General features: G+C 48.1%; 1 protein-coding gene across 2 annotated transcripts in view; it reads left to right on the top strand.

Annotated features, from left to right (window-relative positions):
* The window catches only part of C3H2orf76 (chromosome 3 C2orf76 homolog), a 49,606-nt gene that overhangs the window by 5,497 nt on the left and 16,909 nt on the right, over positions 1-27,200 (top strand). For both annotated transcript variants that reach the window (XM_085872333.1, XM_085872332.1), the window contains exons 2-4: positions 335-473; positions 14,268-14,318; positions 15,123-15,160. In XM_085872333.1, the coding sequence (XP_085728459.1) occupies positions 341-473; positions 14,268-14,318; positions 15,123-15,160 (222 nt within the window). In that variant the 5' untranslated portion in view covers positions 335-340. The remainder of the gene's footprint in view (positions 1-334; positions 474-14,267; positions 14,319-15,122; positions 15,161-27,200) is intronic.

Here is a 27,200-nt window from a genome sequence, read left to right as displayed (position 1 = left end):
AGGACTACATCAAAGCTTCATACTGTTCGCTGAATCTATTATACGGACATTTTTCAAAATGTTTCTTGCAGTGATTCCCACGGACAAGATTGACCGTTCGGTACTTGGGCATCACCATAAACATTTGTTTGTTTTACCTGTGGACGTGACACTGAGAAAATGTTACCATCCTCATGATGTCATATTGTCATCTTAGAATGTACCTTTTTTACACATATATATATATATATATATATTTGTTATTTTTTGTATAAAATTACAGCTTTTGTTCAAATACTACTTAGAAATGGGATGTTGAACCCAGAATGGTTGTTTCTTTGCGTCAACCCTTCAGTTTATTATGGCCGGGGATGGTGTGACCCTCACCGTACGCCTTGTGCGATCGTTTGAGTATCGCAACTTTCGGCCAGTGATCTACCACAGAGTCGACCTGAGCCAGGAAGTGAAAGCGTTCATTGCCTTCGTGCGAGAAGGTGGGCACGACTCGCCATGTATACCGGTGTCGTAGATGTGAACAGCATTGCATCTTGAAGGGATGTCGTTCTGTTTTTTTTTAAGAGAGATTTTATATATTTTTGATGTTCATAAAATGGTCACTTTACACCTGCAGTCACATCATTGGAACTAGCTGTTGCTTTGCTGTATTTTGATGGGCGAGAAAATGCAAAATGTCTACGGGTTGCTTTTTACCTCCGCCATTGCAGGTGGACGAAGGTTATGTTTTCACTCCTGTCTGTCTGTCTGTCTGTCTGTGAGCAGGATATCTCAAAAGGTTGTGGACAGATTCAGATGAAACTTGTGTGACAAGGACGAATTTATTTGATTTTGATGAAAAGCCTGATTCGGATCCTGAAATTTTAATGCGATTCTTCACCATTGAGCGATAGGGCCAAAAACGATACACAGTCACGATATCTCAAAATGTTGTGTATGGATTTTGACCTGCTATCAGTGGGATACAAAACGTAAACTGTTCAGCCTGGCGTAGGTACGTGCTCTACCAAGTGCTGTTCTCGGTGTCCCCCCCCTCCCCCTCCAGACAAGACCAGAGATTGAGGATATTAAAATGAGCTCTGACCGACTGATATTGTGTCCATTTACTGTTCTTTACATGATATTCCAAAAATCGTTTAACATTTAGCTTTCATCTTGCAGATATCTATTTGTCATGACAATATTTCAGCCAGATGAGATCAAGGTAGTGATTGAATGAATTCTGTTGCCATGGCAACCATCTCAGTAACTTGGTTTGTGTAAGCAATATTACAAAAAAAAAAACATTCAAGATTGAGCTTTCATATTACGCATCAATTCTTCATACCACCGAAAAGGCGGGGGACCTAGAGCATCAGCTACGTGGTTAAATTGGTTCATTTTGTTCACTAAAATATATGAATACAGTCCTGGTACTGTATCTGGGTGTGGATCTTCACCAAAATCAAAACAATTCATCCTTGTCACACATCCAAAATGTCCACCAAGTTTTGACAAATCCATCCATAACTTTTTGAGATATCCTGCTCACAGACAGACAGACAAACAAATGAAAAATCACTCGAGTGACACTTGGCAAAACAGAACAAAGTAGAATGGCATTCGGTAGAGTGTATACCTCCACCAGGCTGAGCAGTTGACGTTTTGTATCCCACTGATGGGTTGCATCTGAACCAAAATCTCATCCACTTGTTCTTGTCACCTAACCGACTCGTATAAACTCCACAGCGTTTTGAGATATCATGATGTGTAAATATATTGTTGTGGTTGACGAAATTCGCAAACCACCATTCAGGTCCCTTAGGTGAGATATCTCTGTAAGTATATGTGTAGTTAGTCCAAACCCGTTGTTTAGGGGGGAATAAATGTCATTCATTCGGGCTGCGACCCTTTTAGATAGCCGTTTTTCTTTTACTATCTTTATTTTGGACCAGCCGCCATTACTACCACCACAACCACCACCAACCACGTCTCAACAGCCATCACACAACAACCACCAACCGCAACGCCGCTTCACAACAACAGCCACGACCCTTGCCGTCACATCTCACTCTCGCAACCATCGCATCACCGCCATTCCCGCACCGCTTGTGCGCACCGATCCTGGACTCGTACAGGGCGCGCACCGAGCAGCGGGTGCAAAAACACCAGCCTTTCCGAGAAATCGGATCAAGAATCATTCACGCCCACTTTTCCTCTGTCCAATGGGGAGCCAGCCAGAGGTGAAGGGTCGAAGGTGAAGGAGCGAAGCCCCGGGGGCTATAAAGGGCCGCGTTCGCTCGCCGAAAAGGCAGTTGTTGAGGGAGTTTCTGAATCGGGAGAGAAAAAGAGTTTCTGAATCGCAGTTGGACGGAGTTGAGAAGAGTGGAGAGTGGGAGAGTTGGAGAGTTGTGGCGGCGGCGAAGGCAGTCGAGAGGGCGCTCGTGTCAGAGTCGGGGAGCTGCGGAGAGGGGAGGCCGGTAACGCGACCGAGGTCGCGGTGGAGTCGCTCGTCGCGGGACCCAAGCCAGCGAGATATCCTCATTTCCCCGAGCATCAACAACCCCCTCCTGTTTCCCCCCGCGCTGAGATAGTGTGAGAAGGGGGCCCCGTTCCCACCCCATTCCAGGCAATGCCAGCGAGGCCCGCGGAGTCGGGGCGCCACCGCCATTTTGCGGCTCATCACCAGACGGGTAGGCTCGACGCGGTCTCGGCCCCAGGCCCGTCTGCCCCCCTCATCGTTGAGGGTGGTCCCTTTTTCTTTTGCTTTGAGTATATGTGTTGTCGGCGCCGTCTGTGAAGTAAAACTGTATAAGTGTTGCCGTGTGCTTGGTAGTCGGTAGTAGATCTGCATTGTTACATTTGCTTTTTGTGCAGAATTGTTGTGCTTCTTCTACTTTTACTTTTGCTTTTGGTGTATAATTGTATATGTGTGCTTTCCATTTGCCGCGGAATAAATGTGCTTTATGTTGAACTATTTCTCCCGTTTCGCTTCGTCTTTTCTTTTATTGAATCTCCATCTTACTTCACGTAAAGGGTTGGTCGTGGGCTAAATACGCCCGATAATTAATCGAACCGTCGAGGTTGACGATAACACCGCTCGGTTATCCCGATAGTACGGAACGGGTCGCTTAAAGTGGCCCGTGTCCGAAGTCGACCTGCGGCGAGGTGCGATCGCCCGGTCTACCCTCCGTGTGGGTACTTAGGTAGGTCGAGTTTGGCGAACAACCCTATCCCACGCGGGGGGCCGATTGGCACGATCGTGGTGAGGCCGAAAGGCCCACCCGTGACTAGTTCCCGGCGTTAGTCCGAGAGGGTCACGACGGGATTGTCCGTCCGGTGGGCGACGTGCCGCGATTCGAGTTACGTGGCCGCTCGCACGCCGGCGGGCGCGAATACGCAACACTGGTGTCAGGTCGTGAGATACAAACTCATCCCCCTCCTCGCGACACTGGTGTCGGAGAACGGGACAACGGGCTCTCCTGTCTCCAGCTAAATTCACTGGAATCGGTCCAGGGGTGAGAGGAGCGACCCCCGATTCCCTCCAAATTACGAGCGATTCAAATTAACCTTTTACGAGAAATAAGATGGCGTCTCAAGGCGAGCGGGAGCCGGGGGTATTCGAAATGGATTTAGAATGTGTAGAATCCATGGTCCAGGATGAAAACCCCGTGCAGGAAATGTTGGTTGTGCAGGAACACGAACTCGCCCAACTGAACCCAGAGCCCGAAATAGGTGTGGCGGCGGCCGCGGTGTATGACACCTCCCCTCCCCCTCTCCGCCAAAACCCCCCGATCCTTGCCGAATCGGCTCACCCAAGCGCACCCGACATGACCCAGCTATTCGCCATGCTGGCAAAGATGAATGCGGATGCGCATGAAATGAAAAACGAAATAAAAAGCATGAACAAGCAAATGAACGAAATGGAAACAAACATGAAGGAAGAAATGAAAGAACTGGGGGGTGCGACGCAGAACATGGGCCGAAGCCTGCAGGCGGGCATGAAGGCAATGACCTACATAAAGGTTGACCTACATAAAGATAAGGGAAAGACGCCAGAAAGAAGCAGAGACTAATAGACACGAGGGGACAACAGAAACTAATAAATGTACAGAGACACGGGAGATGGGAACGATAGAGGAAAGACTACACGATGAAAACGGGGTGGAAGAAACTAAAGACGAACACACACACACGGAGGTGGTGGAGGATAATGGGGGTGAGCTGGCGGACCGTGCAGGGACCCGGTGCGAGCAGCGGGATAGCCTCCTCCAGGAACGAGGGGAGGGAGTATGCCCCCTTGAGGTGAGTCACGACCAGGTGGGTTCGGTCGTGCTTTCCGAGGTTGAGGGGACGGGTGCTGTGGACAGGTGCACGGAGAGCTTGGGGGGTATAGAGGCCCCGGAGACCCTTGTGGGGACACGAATCCCCAGTGTGTGGTGTCGAGGTGTGTGTTCACGAGTGTGGCGAAATGCGTGCTGCAACGCACGCATAGCGCGGGTGCAATGGCGTGTGTGAGAGCGACCGGGTGGGTGACAAAGACCCCGTGTGCGGAAGCGACCCCGTGTGTGAGTGGTGTGGTGGTAAGTGTGCAGAAGATCGTGCTTCCCAGCACGCCGTGTGTGGATGAGGAACCGCGAGCGAGTGCCCCCGCGTGTGTGAGTGGTATGGTTTGTGTGAGGGAAATGGCACGAGTGAGTGAAAGGCCGCGAGTGAGTGGAGCCACGTGTGCGAGGGAGGTGGCATGCGAGAGTGAAACTGCCAGTATGAATGGAGCACCACGTGTGAGTGGTATGGGTAGTGTGAGGGAAATGGCATGCGTGAGTGAGCGGCTGAGTGTGAGAGAGACAGCGTGTGCAAAGTCGCTGTGTGTGAGGGAGATGTCGGTCAGCATGTGTGAACATGCAGCCGCGTCTCCCGGTGTGAGTTTAATGGTGAGGTGTGTTGGCGTCGTAACAAGCGGGAGTGCGTGTGTTGAATGGCGACAGAGGAAAGAAAGCCAAGTAGCGGCTGCAGCTGTTTCGGGAACCGTGCCGGGTTCACCCAGCAGCGAGCGCGAGGTCCGTGCTGTGCAACGCACGGGGCCCCCACGTGCTCGCTTGCGAGAGTGAAGTCCCGGTCCGGAAACGCACGCGGTGGATTTGCCGATCCCGCGGACGGACAAAGTTTAGGCAGGATTATGGATTTGGACCGGACGGGTTCTCCACGCGATCGTGTGTGTTAAGCTCCAATGGGCAAAGCACATGTGTTCGCGTGGGGAACCCCTCGAGACGTGGGGCTTGTGTTTTTTTATGCGCACGGTGACGTCATGGCTGCACATGGGGTTGGAATCCGGCAGGAGGGGTATCCCTGCCGGATGGTACCGTCCAAGGAGGGACGAGGTACACGTGCAGCTGCATGACGTCACGGGCAGGTGCAAAGTGCGCGAGCTGTGAGTTGCCACGCTGGTGCTGCGCATGTGGAAAAAAAAAAAAGCAAGCCTCACTTTCGGGTGCACAGGATTCCCGGGCAAGGGGTGGAAGACCCCCTTACTAGGGCACAGGATGGAAACTAGTTAGGGGGAAGGGTTAGCTTAGTCAGACCGACTTCATGGGGCAGGGGTAAGTCCTCATGGAGTCCGTGGAATGGATTAGTTAGAGGGATTGTAGCGAGATTTAGGTTGGGAAATTGATTAATGGGATTATTTTGGAGACAGAGACAGACTTTGGATGTGTAGTGGGGACGTAGCTTAGCTACGTAGTGTTAAAAGGAACGTGCTGTAGTTTAAGGGACGACGTGGGAGCACGAGTTAGTTAGGGGAGGTAGTTAGAAGGATGGCAGAGTTCAGTGGTATGTGTGTTGAAGAGTTGGTGAGTGAAGTGGAAGCATGTGCTTGGTGAGTGAGTGAGGCCAGCGGGTCTGTGTGAGTGGAGCGAATGGGGAATGCATGGTGCGATGAGTGATTGGGGGGAGGAGTGACTCCCGCCCAAGGGACCCCGGGGTCAGTGTCGACTGAGTTAGGGGGTTAGTTAAATTGAAAAATGGAGGTCGTTTTGTTGTTGGTGTGAGTGTAGGCTCGAAACCCATTTGGAGGGGTGCAGGAGCCCTGTTGACAGGCTGGGAGCGTGGCTGCGAAAGGTGAGTATCGCTGAGTGGGTACCCCGGGCACCAGGCTAGTCGGCCGTAGTAGGCCAAGGGCCCATGGGGGGCCGGGATAGCGTAGTGGGCACGGGTGCGCCTGCTTGGTGCGGGGGCCCGGGGCGCCATTAGCCGCGTGGGCAGTGTTGTGGGCACGGGTGACCCTCGGAAAGGGGCCCGGGAAGCCAGCCTGCCACGTGTGCGTTTCAGGGTAGGTGCCATGGGGGACACTCCCCGGTGTTTAGGGAGCTGGTAGGCTCGGAGGCAGTGTAGTGCCCGGGGGTGCCATAGCTGGAGATTCGGCAGAGGGTCGTGCCTGCCAAGGCGAGCCACGCGTCCCAGCCATGAGACCGTGTGAGGGCACGGAGAGAAAATTGGGGGGCGAGGCCCGAAATTGTGAGGACACCAACACAGGCGATGGGAATCTGGGTTGTTAGAACCAATAGTTTAAGCGAGAGGCGCTTGTTGAAAGCCCCGGGGTAGTTTAACAGTTAAGTGGTTAGGGTAGATTAGGAAGTGTACCCCTCCGCACCATCCATCCCCTCGCTCTCGTTGTGGGCCGCTGGACCCACTTTGGTTTAGATCGCTGAAGTCTGGGGAGGCCATTCTGAGGCTTCGTTGGGCCTCGACACAGGACGCCAGCTCTCCCTTATTCCCCTCCGGGAAGGGAACGTAGGGGTTGGGAGTAGGCTCGGTGACAGGATAGGTTAGCCGAACAAAGACGATAAAGGGGGTTAGGGGACGATTGATCGTGGGGAAGTAAAAAAAAAAAAAAGTTGGGGCTAAATTGGGGTTTGACAAATTAAGGGAGTGGGTATGGACAGTGACAGGCAAAGGCGATAGGTTGGGAGGGAGACCGTAGAGTAGGTCCGAGCCCGCCTTCCGAGTGGCCAGCACCACCGCACTCCCTCCACCAACCTCCACTGAACGGCGAAGGCTGGCCAGCTTCATCGGCAGCTGTTGTTTTGCTGCAAGGCCTGTGCCGGCTGGATCGGCTGCAGCTGCTGTGCTGTAAGGCCTGTACCGGCCGGATCGTCTGCAGCTGTTTTCTGCAAGGCCTGTGCCGGCCAGTTCATCTGCCGGCTGTGTTTGCCTGCAGCAGCCTTCTTCTGCGGGCTGTGTTTGCCTGCTGCCTTTGCCATGCCATGCCCACTGCCCCTGTTCACCAGCCCCGTTCAATTTTTGCTTCCCCTCCCCCCCCTGTTCATTGCCATGTGCGCCAGGATCAGAAAGCAACAGTTTGCAAGCTGCGAGAACTGCCCTGTTGGCAGCTACAACACGGGCCTGCAGTGGCGGCCCGTGCACCATGTTTGTGTCCATCCATCCATCCGTTGTGTTCATTGCATGTGCCACTTGAGCTGGCACGGAGACTGCGTTTGTGCAGCTCATGCACCGTTGTGGTTCACTGCGTTCAGTTAAAAAGGGAAGGCCTTGGACTGCGAGTGAGCAGCCAGCCACGTTCCCCGTCACCTGCATTGTTTGAGCCAGAGACTGCATGCGAGCAGCCTGGCTCCCTGCTAACTGCTTTCTTTTTGCAGAGTTCATTGATCCTGGGCCATGGTTTAGTGTAAAATTTGTAAGTTAAGGTTAAGATGTACTGTACATATGAGTGCGCCCCCGGCATGTCTGTCCTAGCGCCGGCAATTTTATTTAAGTCGTCCGTGTGAGTGAGTTTGTTTAGGTAGTTACTCAGCCCTCAGGTTATTTATTTTGGGGACACGAATACCATGAATGTCGCACTCAGGGATCCGTAGGTAAAATGTACTAGGGGAGAACTACACATGATGGCACACGAAAATTTGACGACTCGGGACGAGTCTGTAAAAAGGGGAGGGGGTAGTGTTGTGGTTGACGAAATTCGCAAACCACCATTCAGGTCCCTTAGGTGAGATATCTCTGTAAGTATATGTGTAGTTAGTCCAAACCCGTTGTTTAGGGGGGAATAAATGTCATTCATTCGGGCTGCGACCCTTTTAGATAGCCGTTTTTCTTTTACTATCTTTATTTTGGACCAGCCGCCATTACTACCACCACAACCACCACCAACCACGTCTCAACAGCCATCACACAACAACCACCAACCGCAACGCCGCTTCACAACAACAGCCACGACCCTTGCCGTCACATCTCGCTCTCGCAACCATCGCATCACCGCCATTCCCGCGCCGCTTGTGGGCACCGATCCTGGACTCGTACAGGGCGCGCACCGAGCAGCGGGTGCAAAAACACCAGCCTTTCCGAGAAATCGGATCAAGAATCATTCACGCCCAGTTTTCCTCTGTCCAATGGGGAGCCAGCCAGAGGTGAATGGTCGAAGGTGAAGGAGCGAAGCCCCGGGGCTATAAAGGGCCGCGTTCGCTCGCCGAAAAGGCAGTTGTTGAGGGAGTTTCTGAATCGGGAGAGAAAAAGAGTTTCTGAATCGCAGTTGGACGGAGTTGAGAAGAGTGGAGAGTGGGAGAGTTGGAGAGTTGTGGCGGCGGCGAAGGCAGTCGAGAGGGCGCTCGTGTCAGAGTCGGGGAGCTGCGGAGAGGGGAGGCCGGTAACGCGACCGAAGTCGCGGTGGAGTCGCTCGTCGCGGGACCCAAGCCAGCGAGATATCCTCATTCCCCCGAGCATCAACAACCCCCTCCTGTTTCCCCCCGCGGAGATAGTGTGAGAAGGGGGCCCCGTTCCCACCCCAATCCAGGCAGTGCCAGCGAGGCCCGCGGAGTCGGGGCGCCACCGCCATTTTGCGGCTCATCACCAGACGGGTAGGCTCGACGCGGTCTCGGCCCCAGGCCCGTCTGCCCCCCTCATCGATGAGGGTGGAACCTTTTTCTTTTGCTTTGAGTATATGTGTTGTCGGCGCCGTCTGTGAAGTAAAACTGTATCAGTGTTGCCGTGTGCTAGGTAGTCGGTAGTAGGTCTGCATTGTTACATTTGCTTTTTGTGCAGAATTGTTGTGCTTCTTCTACTTTTACATTTGCTTTTGGTGTATAATTGTATATGTGTGCTTTCCGTTTGCCGCGGAATAAATGTGCTTTATGTTGAACTGTTTTTCCCGTTTCGCTTCGTCTTTTCCTTTATTGAATCTCCATCTTACTTCACGTAAAGGGTTGGTTGTGGGCTAAATACGCCCAATAATTAATCGAACCGTCGAGGTTGACGATAACACCGCTTGGTTATCCCGATAGTACAGAACGGGTCGCTTAAAGTGGCCCGTGTCCGAAGTCGACCTGCGGCGAGGTGCGATCGCCCGGTCTACCCTCCGTGTGGGTACTTAGGTAGGTCGAATTTGGCAAGCAACCCTATCCCACACGGGGGGCCGATTGGCACGATCGTGGTGAGGCCGAAAGGCCCACCCGTGACTAGTTCCCGGCGTTAGTCCGAGAGGGTCACGACGGGATTGTCCGTCCGGTGGGCGACGTGCCGCGATTCGAGTTACGTGGCCGTTGGCACGCCGGCGGGCGCGAATCCGCAACAATATATATATATATATATATATATATATATATATATATATATATATATATATATATATATATATATATATATATATATATATATATATATATATATATATATATATATATATATATATATATATATATATATGCTTTTGGCCCTGTCTTTCAATTTTTGAGATTAGGCCTATGTTGACCTTTTGACCTTAAAAAAATAATTTGTGGTTGAATTCATTGACCTGATATGCAAATCCTGTTGAAATATCAAGTCGATCAGATGAAAATTGAGGATTTTAGAAATTGCACCAAAGTTGTTGACCTTTGGCCGATGTTGAACTTTTGGCATATGCTGACCTCAAAAGTTATTGGTGGTTGTATTCAGTGACCTGATATGGGCGGACCTGATATTCAAAGGGCGGAGGAGCTCCTTGTGAGCCAACGGCCATCCATATCTAGTGCCCAACTGTGTCTGCGGACGTCCTCCTGCAGTTGGGTCACTTCTTATTAGGAGGTTGGTGGCAGGATTTGCACTCCGGCCACCGTAAAACCCTTCATTCCGCAAAACGCAAAAACGCAAAAAAATCTGAAAACCCACTCCGTGGGAGTACCTCCTGTGCAGCTTCCCTTCGCAGGGCAGCTCACCGGATGACGGGATTGGGGCAAAGCCTTGGGGACCCCCAATCTTTGATAGGAGGGAAACCACGTAACATCCCTGGGTCAGATTGCGGGAGAGTGTGTCGGAGTGGTGCTGAGGTGTCGTCCACCAGACGGCGGTCTCCTTGGGTTAACCTGAGGCGGTCCCTTCGGGTGGGTGCCTGGAATGTCCTATCCCTAAGAGAGGATGATCACCTGTCTCTGTTATCATCTGAGCTCAAGCGTTTGGACATCGGGATTGCAGCTCTCTCTGAGGTTCGGAGACCGGATGGCGCTGAGATAATGGTGGGTGGTTACACCTACTATTGGTCTGGTCGCTCTGATGGTTACCATACCCAAGGAGTTGCTGTAGCTGTGTCCAATAAGCTGACCCCAATGATAATTGAGGTAACACCGGTCAACGAGCGTATTATGAGATTAAGGATTCGTCACTCCTTAGGTGTCATTTCCCTGGTCTCTGTTTATGCTCCGACTGAGGCGAGTGATCTCACCGTGAAGGATGCATTCTACGCCACACTCGAGTCTGTGGTTGATCAGTGCCCCAGACGAGATACAGTTCTAGTCTTGGGGGATTTCAATGCATCGACTGGAACTGATAGGGACGGTTATGAGGTGTGTGTTGGTCCCCATGGGTCAGGAACTATAAACCAGAATAACACTAAGTTCCTTGACTTTGCAAGAAGTCATGGACTTAGGGTGACTGGTTCATGGTTTCAGCGCCCACAAGCTCATCGCTGGACTTGGTATTCCAACGCTGGCGGTGTGGCAAAGGAGATTGACCATGTCCTCATTGACGGTCGTTGGAGGATGATCCAGAACTGCAGGGTCCACCGGAGTGCTCAGTTCCTCAATACTGACCACAGGCTTGTTGGAGCAACTCTAAAGCTGCACCTTAAATCCTGGAGAATGGTACCATCCCAGCCGAGGCTGGATGTTGCCAAACTCAGGGATGAGAGAGTAGCTGAGGAGTTTGCGAACAGGCTGAGTGGACACTTGGGGGGTCTGGGTGCTTTGGGGGGTCCTGAAGAGTTGTGGAGCGCCTTCAAGACCACCGTCCTTGATGTTGCCGGTGGATGCCTTGGAGCTCACCGCAGGGCAAAGAAGAATTTTGTCTCTCAAGGGACACTGGATACCATTGACCAGAGTCGCAGGGCCAGGCTGAATGGCAGAGCTGAGCTGTTCAGGGAGCTGAGGCGTAAAACTGTACGTGCACTGAGGGTGGACAAGGAGGCCTATGTGCGAGGAATCTGTGAGGGGGTAGAGCATCACCTGTGGACAGGTGATTCTCGTCCCGCTTACAGGGGAATTTCGCGCATTACGTTCATCCAAGCCCATCCCTCAGAGCACTACAGTTCGAGCAGAGAGTGGTAGGCTCTTGACAGAGGAGTCTGAAGTGAAGGCCTGCTGGGCCGGTTACTTTGAGCGGTTGTACCAGGCTGATCCCCCAACTGTCGAGTTGGACGTCAAGGGTGTTACAATCCCTGTTGCTGACCCTCGAATCAACTGTGGTCCACCTTCGCTTGTGGAAACACGGGCTGCGGTGAACCAGTTGAAACGGGGCAAAGCTCCAGGGATCTGTGGCATCCATGCCGAACTTCTCAAGGCTGGTGGAAATGCTGCACTCGTGTCGTTGCATGCAGTTTTGTGCTCTGCCTGGAACACAGGCATCATCCCAACTGACTGGAAGAGGGGCCTTGTTGTCCCTCTCTGGAAAGGGAAGGGTGATCGCCAAGACTGCAACAACTCCCGAGGGGTGACGCTGCTCTCAGTGCCGGGCAAGGTCTTTGCTCGGATAATTCTCGATAGGGTTCGCCACCATCTGCTTGAGCACCAGCGTCCAGAGCAGTCAGGCTTTACACCAAAGAGGTCAACGATTGACCGTATCCTTGCACTTCGTGTCCTCACCGAACGCAGACGAGAGTTTCGGCAGGGGCTGCTTGCAGCCTATGTTGATCTCTGTAAAGCGTTCGATTCAGTGAATCGGGATGTCCTCTGGAGGATTCTTGGTCTTCGTGGGGTGCCACCAAAACTGATCGATCTGATGTCGAACTCTACTCGGTACTGAGAGTACTGTGAAGTGTGGTGGTACCATCTCTGACTTATTTCCAGTTGTTACTGGAGTTCGTCAGGGATGTGTACTGGCCCCCACACTTTTCAGCACTTGTATGGACTGGATTTTAGGGAGGATGTCGGAGAGATCAAGTTGCGGTGCATCGTTTGGGAATGTCAAGATCTCAGACCTTGATTTTGCAGATGATGCAGTCATCTTTGCGGAGACTTTAGACATCCTTTTTGGGGGCCCTCGAGGTGTTGAATGAGGAGTCGGAGCCACTGGGATTACGGGTTTCTTGGGTCAAAACTAAGATCCAGGCTTTCGGTGACATTTTGGATGCTGCTGTCCTGTCTGTGTCTGTTTGTGGTGAGGATGTTGAGGTCGTGGAGAGATTCACTTCCCTTGGCAGTGATATTCATGTCTCTGCTGGCTGCGAGTCAGAGGTCAATAGACGTCTGGGTCGGGCCTGGGGAGTCATGAATTCACTGGTTCATGGGGTGTGGCGCTGCCGGTACCTGTGCGGGAGGACGAAAGTCCGAGTCTTCAGGTCCTTGGTACTTCCAGTCTTGCTCTATGGGTGCGAGACTTGGACTCTGACCAAGGATCTGAGACTGAGACTTCATTCCTTTGGTACCAGGTGTCTTCAGACAATCCTTGGCTATCGCTGGTCAGATTTTGTGTCCAACGAGCTGTTGCTGAGAGAGACTCAGATGAGATTTGTTACCTGCATCGTCCGTGAGCGTCAGTTGCGGCTGTATGGACATGTGGCTCGTTTTCCTGACGCTGATCCTGCTCACCAGATTCTCTCAGCGAGGGAGTCTCATGAGTGGAGGAGGCCAGTGGGCTGACCACGTGCCTCATGGTTGCAACAGGTTGACCGTCATCTCAAGGAGATGGGGATGGGCCTGGCATCTGCCTGGCGATGGCCAGACGGAGGCCCCTGGAGTACCGGCGGAAAGTGGATGCAGTGACGCGCTGTTCTGGCACATGCTCCCATACCTGACCTGACCTGAAGGTGTTGTTCCACCTTCTCACCTTATCATGCCAATTTTTTCCCAAATTATTAATAACCGGACGACCACCGGTCCGATCGGATTGAAACTTGCCAGGAATATTGCCGGGACCCGCGGATGTGCCTTTTCAAGGTTTGATATCGATCGGACGGGCGGTTCCCGAGTTGCGGCCATTTATCTGTCGACCAATGACAGGACACGGTGCTATGACGTCACAAATGACGTCACAATCAATGTTAATTTAATTTTTTATTTTTTTTGCACGATTGACGTCACAATTCTTTTTATTCTTTGTTTGGTATGACGTCACAATCGACACTGGGAACCTGGGTATGTGCCTTTTCAAAGTTTGATATCGTTCTTCCTCATCCATTTCAGCTGTTTCCCAAGTGTTTCCCAAGGTTTGAAATCTGTTCTCTCCCAAGGTTTGAAATAATTAATTTATCCCAAGGTTTGATTATGATTTAATTTAATTATTTACTCCCAAGGTTTGATCATTATTCAAATTATTAATTAATCCCAAGGTTTGAATTTTCCCGAGGGAAACGGCTGTTTCCCAAGGGTTTGAAAGCTGTTTTTTCCCCAAGGTTGGAATTAATCGTTGTGCTTGGTAGACATTTGTGAATACATTTACAGGGGAGGGGGGAGAGAGAAACGAGAGGGGAGAGGGAGAGAGGAGGAGGGACAGAGGAGGGGGAGAGAGAAGGGCAAGAGAGGGGCGAGAGGAGAGGCGGAGAGAGAAGGGCGAGAGAGTGGGGTGAGAGGGGGGCAAGAGAAGGGAGAGAGGAGGGGGAGAGAGAAGGGCAAGAGAGGGGAGGGACAGGAGGGAGGGGAGAGAGGGGGGCAAGAGAGAGGGGGATGAGAGTGGGGGGGGGCGAGAGAGGGCTGCACATGCTGGCACTCACCTACGACCCGCCCCTACGGGCCCGTACTAGTGACTTTAATGAAGGGGATATTTTTAAGGTAAGTAATGTTTTTCATTTTGGTGATGACTTTTTGTGTTTGTGTCTGCAGATGTTGCAAGTAGACAGAGCTTACCACCACCTTTCAAAAAACACCAGTACGGTAAGTTTTATTCGGAATACACCATACATGGTTCATTGTTGGTTTTCGGGAAATATAACCAACCCATACCCAGACCTTGACTAGGATGCTATATAGGCCTTCCCCCATATCGATCATGGGTTTTTCTGCTCGAATGGCTCCATCATTGAAAGACGTCACCATCATTGATGTTGAAATTTCTGCCACATTTTATCTCTGCTGTAATGTACAAATATCGTTTTATCATCACGTTCGTTTTGTCCTTAGAGCCAGCACCCTTGAGCGGAGAAGAAGCTCTTGTGCATAATTCCACAACGTTTTTGTACTTCACATACGTCCTTGTCTTTAAAAACGAAGTCGAATGGCTTTTTAATCATCATAAATACAGTTAATTGGATGGAGAGTTCGAGATGTGAGGGGAGATTGAAAGGGAGGGTTTGGCGGAGAATCATGAACAGAATGATAATGAGAACTGCTTTGGATCTTCAGTCATGCTTGTGACTTAATGTGGCACACTGCTCGTCCCCCCACCCCCCTAGACACGGATCGTTAATGATTTTCCCCTCGTTTTAGTTTTCAATATCATATGTGCTTGTTGAGCGCCAGAGTTTCTCACCACTCCTGTTTCAGCCATTGTTTTTCAAGGCATTGCTATTGCTCCTTTGAAAGTGTAAGGTTCAGAGGGAAACAACAGACACATACATCACACACAAGTGGATGATTGGCGGAAAGGAAAGGGGATGGAATAGTTTTTTTAATCATTGTAATTTTTTTTTTACTTTTCATGTCACATGACCATTTGCTTTACTTCATTTTCTTCGATAGATACATTGAAGATAATCCACAAGCCCCATGGTGCAAAGGTAAGTTGATGATTGTGCTCTGAATCTTCGGTTGCCTTCACTTGATTGACTCTCTCCAAAATGCCTGACTCAAAGCCGTTTTATTAATTACTAGCAAATCTAACGTGTGGCTTCGTTGACTGGGACAATAAAAGGGGAAGGGGGTGGGGGGAGAGAGAGGGAGAGGGAGAGACAGAAATAGACTTTGACTTTTGAAACACTTTTATTTATAAAGGTAAGAAAATCACACATGTCATCCAAATAATCACAAAATCACTAAAGTTCCAAACATGTGCAACCCAACAACACCAAATAGAAGCAAATGGGAGGGAAGCCCAGAAGGCAGTTTTTCTTTCCATCGAGCCCCAAATGAAGCAGGCCGTAATGAGGGAAAACGAATTGAAAGACACAAATGGTACAGTCTTTTTTTGTCTTTACTGGAGAGTGGCAATGAGGACAGCAAAATAGATGTTGTGGAGTTATCATCTGGGAAGTTATAGCTAACACATAACTGTGGTGGTGCATGGTGATCACCAATGTCAGCAGTGAAGCTCAGGCTGAAGCGCCTAAAAACTTGCAGGACTTCCTGTAGTACCTGGGCTACACTCCTCAAATATCTGATACCAGTTTTTTCTTGAATATATCCTGCAGAGAGCCAGCTGTTCCTATTACAATCACGAAGGTCCCAAGTTGTGCTCACACCAACACCCAAAAAGTATTGCATGAAGGTGCGTGAGCGAGGAATTTCGGGAAAGAGAGCATTGTAAAACAGGTTCTTGAAGGAACCTTTAGCTGTTATACGTCTCCATTTGCCGAGTTGTTGAGATGAACTGCCAGGCATGCAGGACATCTTGGTAGAAGTCAGGGAGCAACAGGGCATCAACATGTTGCAGTTCCATTTTAAAAAAATCACGGTTGTAGCCCAGCATACCGGCTTGTTTCAGTATACGGCTTGCAGTGGATTTCCAGGGAAAGGCCTCCAGAAATATAAAACGACGAGCAGTAGAAATACGGAAGGCCATCAACCCGACAAAGAATGCCCACAAGTCCATGACTCCCTTCCCCCAGTGGAAGGCAAATAGTCTCTGGTTTAAGCCAATGTTTGCCATCCCAGAAGAAGTCGAGTAAACATTTTTGGATTGGTGGTTACAGGTGGCTGCAGGACAATCATTTTGTGCCATAGCGGAGGGGCAACTAGGTTGTTAATGACCAGGGCACAACCTCTGAAAGAAAATGTAGACAAAATTCCTCTCCATCTATTCAGCTTATTGCTAATTCTGTGAAGCAAACCGTCCCAATTCCTTTAGACAAAGCCAGGGGTACTGAGATAAACTCCAAGGTACTTTACACCTTCTTTTGCCCATGTCAAACTCATAGGGAGAGTTGGAAGGCCAGAAGGTGGCGTATAGCCAACCCAAACTGCTTTACATTTAGACCAATTGATTTGTGTTTTACATACTTGAGAGTAAACTTGGAGACAATCGAACAACAAAGTAATATCATTGTTATTGCGAACAGTGACACATGCATCATCAGCATAAGCCGAAACAATAACGGACTCTTCTGAAGGAGTCACTGGAAATCCCATAAGAGAGGATCGCAAACAAAAAAAAAGGGGCTCGATGCAAAGAGAGTACAAGATTCCAGATACGGGACAACCTTGCTGAATTTCCCTCCCAATCCGCAAAGGTAGACTGAGACCATCATTGACTTTAATCGAGCTAAAAATGTGATTATATAATAGAGTTACACAGGAAATAAAAGATGGCCCAACAGCAAATTTTTTTAAGATGTAAAACAAATATTCATGATTAACAGAGTCAAAAGCCTTTTCCTGATCAATAAAAAAGAGACAAGTATATTGTTGTTGGATTTCACACACATCCCACAAGTCTCGTACCAAACAAATGTTATCACACATAGATCTGTGCATAACACAAAACGATTGATCCTGATGTATAACCGTGCTTCAAATGGTCTTCACATGGTTAGCAAGTGCTTTCGCAAAAATCTTATAATCTACACAGAGAAGGGATATTGGGCGCCAGTTTTGTATCAGTTGCTGATCCCTCTTCTTTGGGATAAGGCAAACAACTGCACGTCGACAACTAAGGGGTAATAAGCCTTCCTGGAGGCTGTATAAAAATACTGAGAGCAAAGCAGGGCCAAGCAAATCCCAGAAAGTTTTATAAAACTCAGCTGGCAACCCATCAAAGCCCATGAGCCTTATGGTCAACAAGGCCGTCCAGCGCAGTTTTAAGTTCACCAAGGCTAATGTTTTCATCCAAGAAGTGTCGCTGATGCTCGTCTATCTGTGGTAAATTATTTGCAATATTTTGCATTGCAGGCACATCATTAGATTGAAAAGAAAACACACTCTCGAAATACGCTCGAACAAAGTGGACAATTTCTGTATTGTTATCCAGAATATGCCCATCACTCGACCGAAGACTAAGTTATTCCTGGCTTGCCTTAGTTGTTTTCTCAAACTTAAATAAAATCCTTACAACAAGTGTCTGCAGACAGTAAACCACTGACTCTCAGCCTGACTAAGGCATCGATACCATCTCCTTGAACTAATTCCTTAAGCAGAGTTTGCTTTTCATAGAGGAGTTGACACCTTTTATCATCACTGAGGTCCTCAACCCCTCCCTGTAGTCGAAGAATCTCTCGTTTCAAGGCGTCAATATATAATTGTTTACTTCGAGAACAGTTAATTTTGTATTGCTAACAGAAAACACGGATTTGCGCCTTGGCATAGTCCCACCACTGTCAGAGATTTAAAAACTGATGTTGTCGATATAAAACCCTCTCCCAAAAAATCTTGAAGGATGATTTAAAAAGAGGGTCGCTCAGAAGGGAAGTATTGAAATACCAACACAATGTGCCACGTTTAAAACCAAGAAGTGACAAAGGCAGTTTTACGAAGGAATGGTCAGAGAAACCAGCAGGAACAATATCTGGACGTGTCACAATATTGATAGCAGAGTTAGGAATGTAAAATTTATCAAGTCGAGCAAGTGAAAGATGAATTAGTAAAACTCGACAACAGCTAAATTGTTGTAGGTTCGGGTGTTGTTGTTTCCATATATCGTTAAGATCATGACGTGATATTGTTGTGGAGCCGGGCGTCGGTTGCAAGCACGACCGCTCGGTGGAGCAGTAGGGTCGACTCTGCCGAACACCGGGAATCTAGGTTTTCCGAAAGGTACGGGGCCCTTACAGGACTGTGAACCGTCAAGAAATCAAGCACGTGGGACAGGGTTATTTGCCAAACTTCAAAATAGCTAGAGGCCCACGTGGCGATCTACCGAGGATTCATACCCTCGACGGCACTCGTACGGGACGAGCCGTATGCGTGCTCGACCCGTGCGTAACCCGAGCGGATGGTTACCGAAGTCCCGTCGGTCCCAAATGTACAATTTGCCGCTTGCCAAATTTCCCAACACGCACCGTGCTAAGCCAATGAGAGAAACACAAAAATGAGCTGAAACATTTAACAGGGGGATTTATTTATCATGAGGGGCAGGGTGGAGCACGCAAGGAGCAGAGTTATCCGATCATAAGAAATGCAGTATGTACAAGACAACAAGCACTTATCCAGTTTCTACTTCAAGATGGGCCCACAGAGAGACGCACACCCAAAAGAAATGAAAGGGACCTTCCCGCCTCGTGCGGTCTTTGACGAGACGAGTGAACCAGACCGGCGTCGAGATGTGTTCAGCCCAGCGCCAGCGAGATGCGTTCAGCGCTCAGCGTCGAGAGATGCGTTCCGCGCTCAGCGTCAAGAGATGCATTCAGAAGCTCCAGCAGACCAGACCCTCCCAATACCACCCATCCCGTCTATCTCTTCGTTCGAGGGAGGGCCTCTCTTCCCGACCACTCGCCTCCCGATTGGACGAGGGGTCCTCACGCGACTCGTGGCGGCCTCCCGATTGGACGGGGGTGCGCATGTCGTGCTCGCCCTCCGCTCATTGGCTGGAGCTTCGAGCCAAAGCGACGGAGGCTCCGCCCACGTCCTCACCTCTGGCCACTTGCCTCATGGTGATCGTACTGAGTCGGAAACGGGGCGGGTGAGACACCCGCTCCTTGCCGATTGCCTTAGAGGGACGCCATGCCTATGTTAGGCTCCGCCCACATGGGCGCTTGCTGGTGAGCACGCAAAGAATGCCACGAGCATTATGGCATAAGGATGGAGCGAAGGTGGTGTTGTTATTGTGACGTCCACGGGACTTGAACAGTCCCGCCAACGTAGAATGAGCCGAAACGATGGAGGCGGTTTATTTATTTATAACCCAAAGATGGCGGTTCTAATCGCTCTACCGCAAACGGGACGAGGAAGGTGGCACGAGTCGCTTTTCACTGAGTTGATAACGTTTATTTTCTCGAACCAGAAATAACAAGACTCGGCAAGAAGAGGGATCCAGGGCGATTCGACGGGATGGTGGTGTGGGTTCGGGCGTGGGGGAAACGCAGACAATTCCAATGAATATACAAATCTCAAACCCTCTAAGGCGCCAGGTACACACACACACACACACACACACACACACACACACACACACACACACACACACACACACACACACACACACACACACACACACACACACAAAACGTAGCTGGTCCTGGTGGTCAGGCTGGCCCGTGGTGCGGACGCAATAGTCCCTGGATTGGCGCCGGACGAGCTGGCGTTGCGCTCGTCAGGGGCAGGAGACACCGTGGTACTGTCGACCTCCTGGTGTCTGCCCAAGTCCGCTCACAGCCGCCAGGGAACCAGTTCTGGCGCCAAGTTGCGAGCAGGAGAGGGAGGCAGGTCCGCCCGCCGTTCGACCCCGTACTCAGAGCCAGCAGAACCCCAGAGCCAACCGAGCTGAGGCACGAAGCACAGCAGGGCCTCGAGACACGATGAAAACAGGATCGAATCAGCGCAACAACACAGCACGCTCCCAGCACAACAGCCTCCACCAGAACCGTTTTTCTGTCCCGATCTTCTTCCTCTTCACGTTTTCCCCGAACAGAGCCTTTTTAACCTCCCGTCCTCGTCACTTCCAATCGAGCCGTTTTATTGGCCCTGCGCCGTCGCCTTCCGCCAATCGTGATCACGGGGCGGAGCTATCCGCAGCACTGTCCTGTGACGTCACGGCAAGCCTCCAGAGAATAGGAAAGGGGGTTTACGCAGACACACTTACCCTATCCCGTATCCCTATCTAATTACGTGACAATTATCATTTCCCCCTTGAAGAAATGGACATTTACTAGACAACTTATCACCACTGAATTGCTACTTATTACATCGAGATCCTGGTACACTCGAACAGCATGGCATACCTAATTAAACATCCTAATTACCCTTTGAATGCATACCCCCCCTCAAACGTAACATTATCGTTGTTATTAGTGTAAAAATCCTTTCTATAAAAATAACTCACAGCGCATGTACATTTAATTACCCATTAAACAAGGGAAAGGGAGCTATCTATCCACATTTACTTGTCGAAATAACTGAACTACGGGGACCTGAATGTCTGTGTGCACAAGGCTTCCAGATTCGTAACAATATAATATTGGAAAAAAGGCCTACTTGATGCTGGGTGTTGTTCAGCACTGTTCCGATCTAAAGTTGGGTTCAAAGTACAGTTAAAGTCCCCGCTCGGCACAACAAGGTATCAGAAGATATATGTGTTGCAAGAAATGAAAGGAATCATTTAAAAAAAAGCTCCTCTATCTGTCCTGTCACTTGGAGCGCAGACATGAACAAAAACAAATCATTTGTGATTGTATGCAAGTTCTGCAGAGGCGAGATGGTCTGGGATGATTTCTTTAAAAATAGGGGGAGAGACAGACAAACGTGGATTAACAAAGAAAGCAATACCCACGCTCACAGAATCTGTAATACTAAAAAACCAAGTGCCATTCAGCTGTTGTTGCCAGTCAGTCATACAGTCTGGAGTGGCACGAGTCTCTCTTGTAATAAGAGGATGTCAGTTTTTTCCTTCCTGACTCATTGCAGTCTGCGACCGACGCAGCTGACTGCGTCCACCATTGATATTCAAACTGACTATGTTCATGAAGACATAAGGAGCAACTCAGCCATTATGGGTTTCATTCTTTCGTTGCTGTAACAAGATACCTTCTCAATCTTTTAAGTGAGTTATCAGAAACATGAAGGGTTGCAGATTGTTGTACAACACCATGAGCACCAATAATGAAGGCGCGAGTATCAGCGAAGAAATCGCTAATATTCACACGTCTTTTACGATACGTTTTTTGTAAGAAATCCAAGATTTCAGTAGGAGGGATGGATTCTCCAGAGACACGCTCTGTTGGGAGGTCGGCCTCACCATCACTTAGTGAGGCAACAGAAGAACTCCCATCAGAGTCACAATCATTGCATTGAGAATCCATTGCCGAAGAAACGGGCTCATCAAAGCAACACACTGAGATTTCATCCTGACCCATTCTGCTGCACATGAGCTTGATAAGGCTCAGCTACCTCACTGGATGAGTCAATCACAGACAGATCGTGAGTTCGTGCACATTCACCGCTCCCCATAGAGGGAGGGGGGACATGATCAACACAAGGTTCAACAAGCGACAAACAAGGAGGATCAATATCACATGGAAGTTGAACCTCAGAACACTCAAGAGACTCGGGTGCTGTCTGAACAACACGCAAGTTCCCGATATTTATCACACGATCCTCAACCGACTCTGAAAGTAAGGGAGGTTGAGGAATTACTTCAGCTGGAGGTGAGTGCTGAGGAGGGGGTTGCGCTCCTTTACTAACCACTTGAGTGAAGGTTGGGAGACCAGCCAAGACCTTATTGTCTGGCTCGTTGAGATCGGGGGAAGATGAGAGGGTTCTTTTTCTCTTTTTCTGTATGTCTACAGTGAGGGCTCTCAGCACCCATACTATTAACATGATCAACAGCGATCTCAGTGGCACCCTGGTGTACATCATCAGCTCGGCTCGTGACTCCACCGTGGACCTATTCGGGCAGGAGTCTTTTAAATGACCATATTGGCCTCGCTCAAAGCAAACTCGAGACTCTGTAAAGACAAAGACCCTATAAGTGTACCCTTCGACCTTGAATTCATGCGAGAATCCACTTTTACATTCTCCAAACCGATTAACTCCCCAACAGCGAGGATAACCGCGTCCACGTCGATTCCCGCCGAGGGCATACAAACTAACCCGTGTTTCCGGGTTAGACTTTCAAAAGCCGTGTAACGAGGACTATCCGCCATCGCTTAAATAAAGAAAATATTAACGAAGCCTAAAGGCTCCGATAAACAAAATACATATATATATATATACATATATATATATATATATATATATATATATATACATACATATATATATATATATATATATATATATATATATATATATATATATATATATATATATATACATACATATATATATATATATATATATATATATATATATATATATATAGGAGAAATACATTATAATTTATAACACGAGGAGGGAAAACGTCCCAGTCTGGAACCCTCAACAATACCACCGCGTGCTCTCGACTCTCTCACTCTCTGTCTCATTAGGGAGGGGGTTAGCTTGAAAGGGGGAATACACAGAGACACACTGCAAAGGGGAGGGAGGGGACACAAACCACAAACATGGACAACTACAAAGCCCCAACACAAGGAGCCGCCATGACACTGCACTCAACTCACGAACCGCAGAGAGAGAGACAGAGACAGAGAGACTTTTATGTCCTTTTATTACAAAAGTATAAAAAGCAATTTATAAAGGAGAAACATTTTTCAAAAGGACACAAAAAAGTACATATTCAAGATTACAAGGTTACATCATGATTGCAAAAGTGATCAGTCTGTAATTAAGAGACCATTTTGAACAGTACAAGGTGCATCATTTAGAGGCCACACACTTTTAAAAATGCACATTTTGTTTGTGAAGGTGTAAAAAGAAAATTCCATTTTAATACGGGCAAAAACGATTCCTTTAAACAAAGCCAGAAGGTTATCAGCACACCCTGAAATATTTTCAATTTTTGCTTTCCTTGTGCGATAAATTGACTTCTTTGCAGTGGCAATGAGAAAATTGGCCAAAATCACTTCCAGTGGATGTGTTTTGGATTCAAAGCCAAAAATAAAAACTTTTAAAGTGAACTTCAAAGAAAGCTTGGAGCACAATTCATAAAGCAAACCAAACAAAGGGATCAAGCGTGCACATTCAACATAATCATGTAACAAGGTCTCGAGAGTTCTACAAAAGGGACATTGGTCAGGTATTTCAGGAGAAAACATGCAGGAGTTTATTGGTCGGTAATACCCAATGTACCAGCTTCCAAGACAGGTCAGCAGTTTTCTTTGGAATAAGAACATGGTAAAAGGCTTTCCAGTTTGTTTGGAAGGGGTATTCTGGAGGCAAGTAGTTGTGCCACTTCCTTGACTACCAAGTTCCTAAAGAAGGTCAAATTGCTTTCACACAGGCCTGGTGAATGTGACGTTTCCTCAGACCTACTTGTGATGCGATTCCAAAATGTATTCTTGGTAAATGTTTTACAATTGAACCGGAAATCATGACAGTGGGAGTGAGTATGAGATTTGGGAAGAGAGGATTTGATTTGCGAACAGTTGAGCCATCGCCAGTGCGAGGAGATCTCTCCCAGTGTACCTTAACTCTTTGGTACACCTGAAGTACTTCACGTAATAAAAGAGATACTTGGCGGTAGGACCGTATGCCAACCTTGGTTGCTCGTGCTGCAGCACTCGACCATCTCGTGTTGTCAATCATGAGATCAGAAATGCAATGGACATTGTTCTCAATAAAATGATTGATGAAAGAACGCTCCGTTCTTATTCTTTTCAAAGAGAGTTGTAAAACAGAGGTTCGTTCAAAAACATATCTTTGGTGAAAGAAAGATAATCACGGTTGATTATAAAAACGTGCCAAGCATTTAAAATGCTGTTATAAAAAGGTGGAAGCAAGGACAAATCAATACATTTCACTTTCATTAAAAATAATCCTGATGAAAAGTCAAGCATACCAGCTTGATGAAGAATGAGAAGGGCGGCGGACCTCCAGACTAAGTCCGACGGACCGTAGAGAAGACGACGGACCGACGCCGAAGGCCATTGCCCTGCACACAATGTCCACAAGACCCTGTCCACTTTCCTCCAATGGAAGATTCAGGATCTGTGGACGAAGCCAGTGTTTTCCACTCCAGAAAAAAATTTTGTTTAGGTTTTCTGTATGTTCAGCAAAAAATGTTCAGGATGTGGTATGGCTTTGATCCTGTGCCACAAGAGAGATGCTGCTAAGTTATTGATGACCAGGACTCGGCCTTGATAAGAGAGCAGAGTCAGTAAGCCTTTCCATTTCAGCAGTTTTTGTTTGAGAGCTTCAGCGAGACCCTCCCAATTCTTTGCTTGTGTTGCTGCATCACCGATGAAAACGCCAAGGTACTTCATTCCGTTGTAAGACCAGGTGAGGCGTTCCGGAAGAACAGGCATGGGCAGCTGGCATGGGCCGATCCACAGTGCCTGGCACTTGTTCCAGTTTATTGCAGCTGAAGAAGCTAAACCATAATAGTTCAAACAGTCCACGAGTTTCTTGATCTCCTTGCTTGTGCGTACAATGACACAAATATCATCAGCATAGGCAGAAACTTTCACAGGTTTTACTTGCAGATTTGTGTAACCAGTTAAGAAGCTGCGCACTTTGATGGGGAGAGGCTCGATAGTTAGAGAGTACAAAATACCAGATAAAGGACATCCTTGACGGATACCTCTTCCAACCTTTACAAGTGGTCAGTTCAGAGTTTACTCTGAGTACTGAGGAAATGCCATGATAAAAAAAGTTTTATAAGGGAGGCAAACCTGGGACCAAGTCCAAAACACTCAAGAACCTTGAAAAGATATGCATGACTAACACGGTCAAAAGCTTTCTCTTGGTCGAGCACAATCAAACCAAGAATATCATTTTTCGCTTTACACACATCCCAAAGATCCCTTATTAGGAATATGTTATCATGTATCTGTCTGTTAGGGATACAGTTGGACTGATCACTTTGAATCAAGGATTCTAGAAGGGGGAGATGCGTCGAGCTAGAGCTTTGGAAAATATTTTGTAGTCGGAAGTTAAAAGAGAGATTGGGTGCCAGTTGCCAACGAGCTGAGGGTCCCCTTTTTTCGGTAATAAAGTAATTACTGCCCTACGACAGCTCATTGGCAATTCCCCACATTGTAAAGACCTCCAAAAGCTCTGGACCGAGTAAGGACCAAAAGGATTGGTAAAACTCGACTGAGAGGCCATCTCGTCCCGGAGATTTTCCAGTCGGCAGAGAAGCAAGCGAGAGTGTAAGTTCTTCCAAGGAAGGTAAGGAATCAAGCTGATCCCTTTGAGTAGCACTTAACGGGGGTAGATCAGACGTGAAGTATTGCATTGCATCATTGTCAACATCGTTTGCCTTAAACACATCTGAGAAGAAGTTATAGAATTTCATCTTTATGCTATTTTGTGATGTCACGATGTCCCTAGTTGAGAGCCTTAGGGTTTCAATTTGCCTTTGATGGGTGGTCTTTTTATCAAAATGAAAGAAAAATTTTGTTGGAGAGTCCAAATTATAAATCTGATCCATCCGTAATCGGATCATTGCACATTTCACTTGATGTTCAACAAGATCATTTAAAGGGGCCTTTTTTTCCAGTAGCAGATGGTTATTTGTTGTACTGGGGTTGTTTGCAACATCAGATTGTAATTTCAGTATTTATTTTTGTAGTACAATCCTTTCCTTTTTGACACTAAAAGATGAGAAGTGATTGAACTGTTGGCAAAAGATGCCAATCTGTGCCTTTGCATAGTCTCACCATAATCTAGGGTTACTTAAACTATTCTTTTGTTCGATGAGGCTATTCCAAAACACCCTAAAGGCTTCACAAAAAGTAACATTCTCAAGTCACATGACGTTAAACTTCCAATACGGACTGCCATGTTGCTGCAGAGTAAGCTTAAAGGAGAATGTTGTCACCAGATGATCAGAGAAAAGAGAAGGCACGATATCGGATTTTAATCTCTTATCAAGCATTGTAGCATTGACATAAATTCTGTTTAACCGAGCTCGAGTGTGTCTCTGGGACACACATCTTAACCAGGTGAACTGACGTTGTCTGGGGTGTTGGATACGCCAAACATCCATGAGACCCACAGTTTTTATAATTTTTTCCAAAGTTTTCGCAGACTTTGGATGTGGCTCCACAGTTTCTGTCTAAAGCAGGGTCAAGCGTACAGTTGAAGTCACCACTCGGTATGAAACAACAGTTCAAGTCAATTGTGCTTAAGGCCCGGTCACACCTTGACGTTTTAGCCAGCGATGGCAACGTATTAAAATGTATGTAAAACGCTGGCTGACGTTGAACTTTTGATGTTTTTTTTTAAAGATTCGGACGTATTCATAACGAGTTGGTCGTATGCATAACATATTAGTAATGGACACAGAACGTTTCGTTGTGTTATAGATAACTTATACCAACGAATGCTGAACCTGTTGTCGGCCGACACAACCGATGCCCAACGATAGTCTAACTTCGGCATAGCGCGTTGCACGCATCGCCGACGATGTCGTGACGTAGCCTATTAAAAGGCTGACGCACAACGATTCGAATCGTAACTGCCGTAGAAATGGAAGTGTCAACATCGCGGTCACACCTTGGCGATCTTGCCAGCGTATGCCGACCTAAGAAAAATGTGTCTAAAACGTTGGGGCACGTCAAATACGGTATGAGTAAGTTTGGTATACGTGAGTAGAACGCTAAAGTACGCTATCATACGTCGTAGTAAGTAGAGTACGTCAAGAAATTTTAAACATGTTCAAAATTTTACGACGTACTCGGCGTATGACACACGTTCCGCATGCGATGGGGATAAGTTTTACACACGATATGTGGACGCTTACACACGTCCACAAAGGCTACTTATAAGCTACTCATAAGTCGAAACACGTCGCGGTAATGTCTTTTTTACGCGAAACTTATTTCTCACTTATGTTTGACGTGCTTTGAACCA

The sequence above is a fragment of the Eptatretus burgeri genome, chromosome 3, assembly GCF_056783735.1.
Source record: "Eptatretus burgeri isolate ZD-2024b chromosome 3, Ebu_testis_v1, whole genome shotgun sequence".
Classification (NCBI taxonomy): domain Eukaryota; kingdom Metazoa; phylum Chordata; class Myxini; order Myxiniformes; family Myxinidae; genus Eptatretus; species Eptatretus burgeri.
This window is presented reverse-complemented; position numbering and strand designations above follow the sequence as displayed.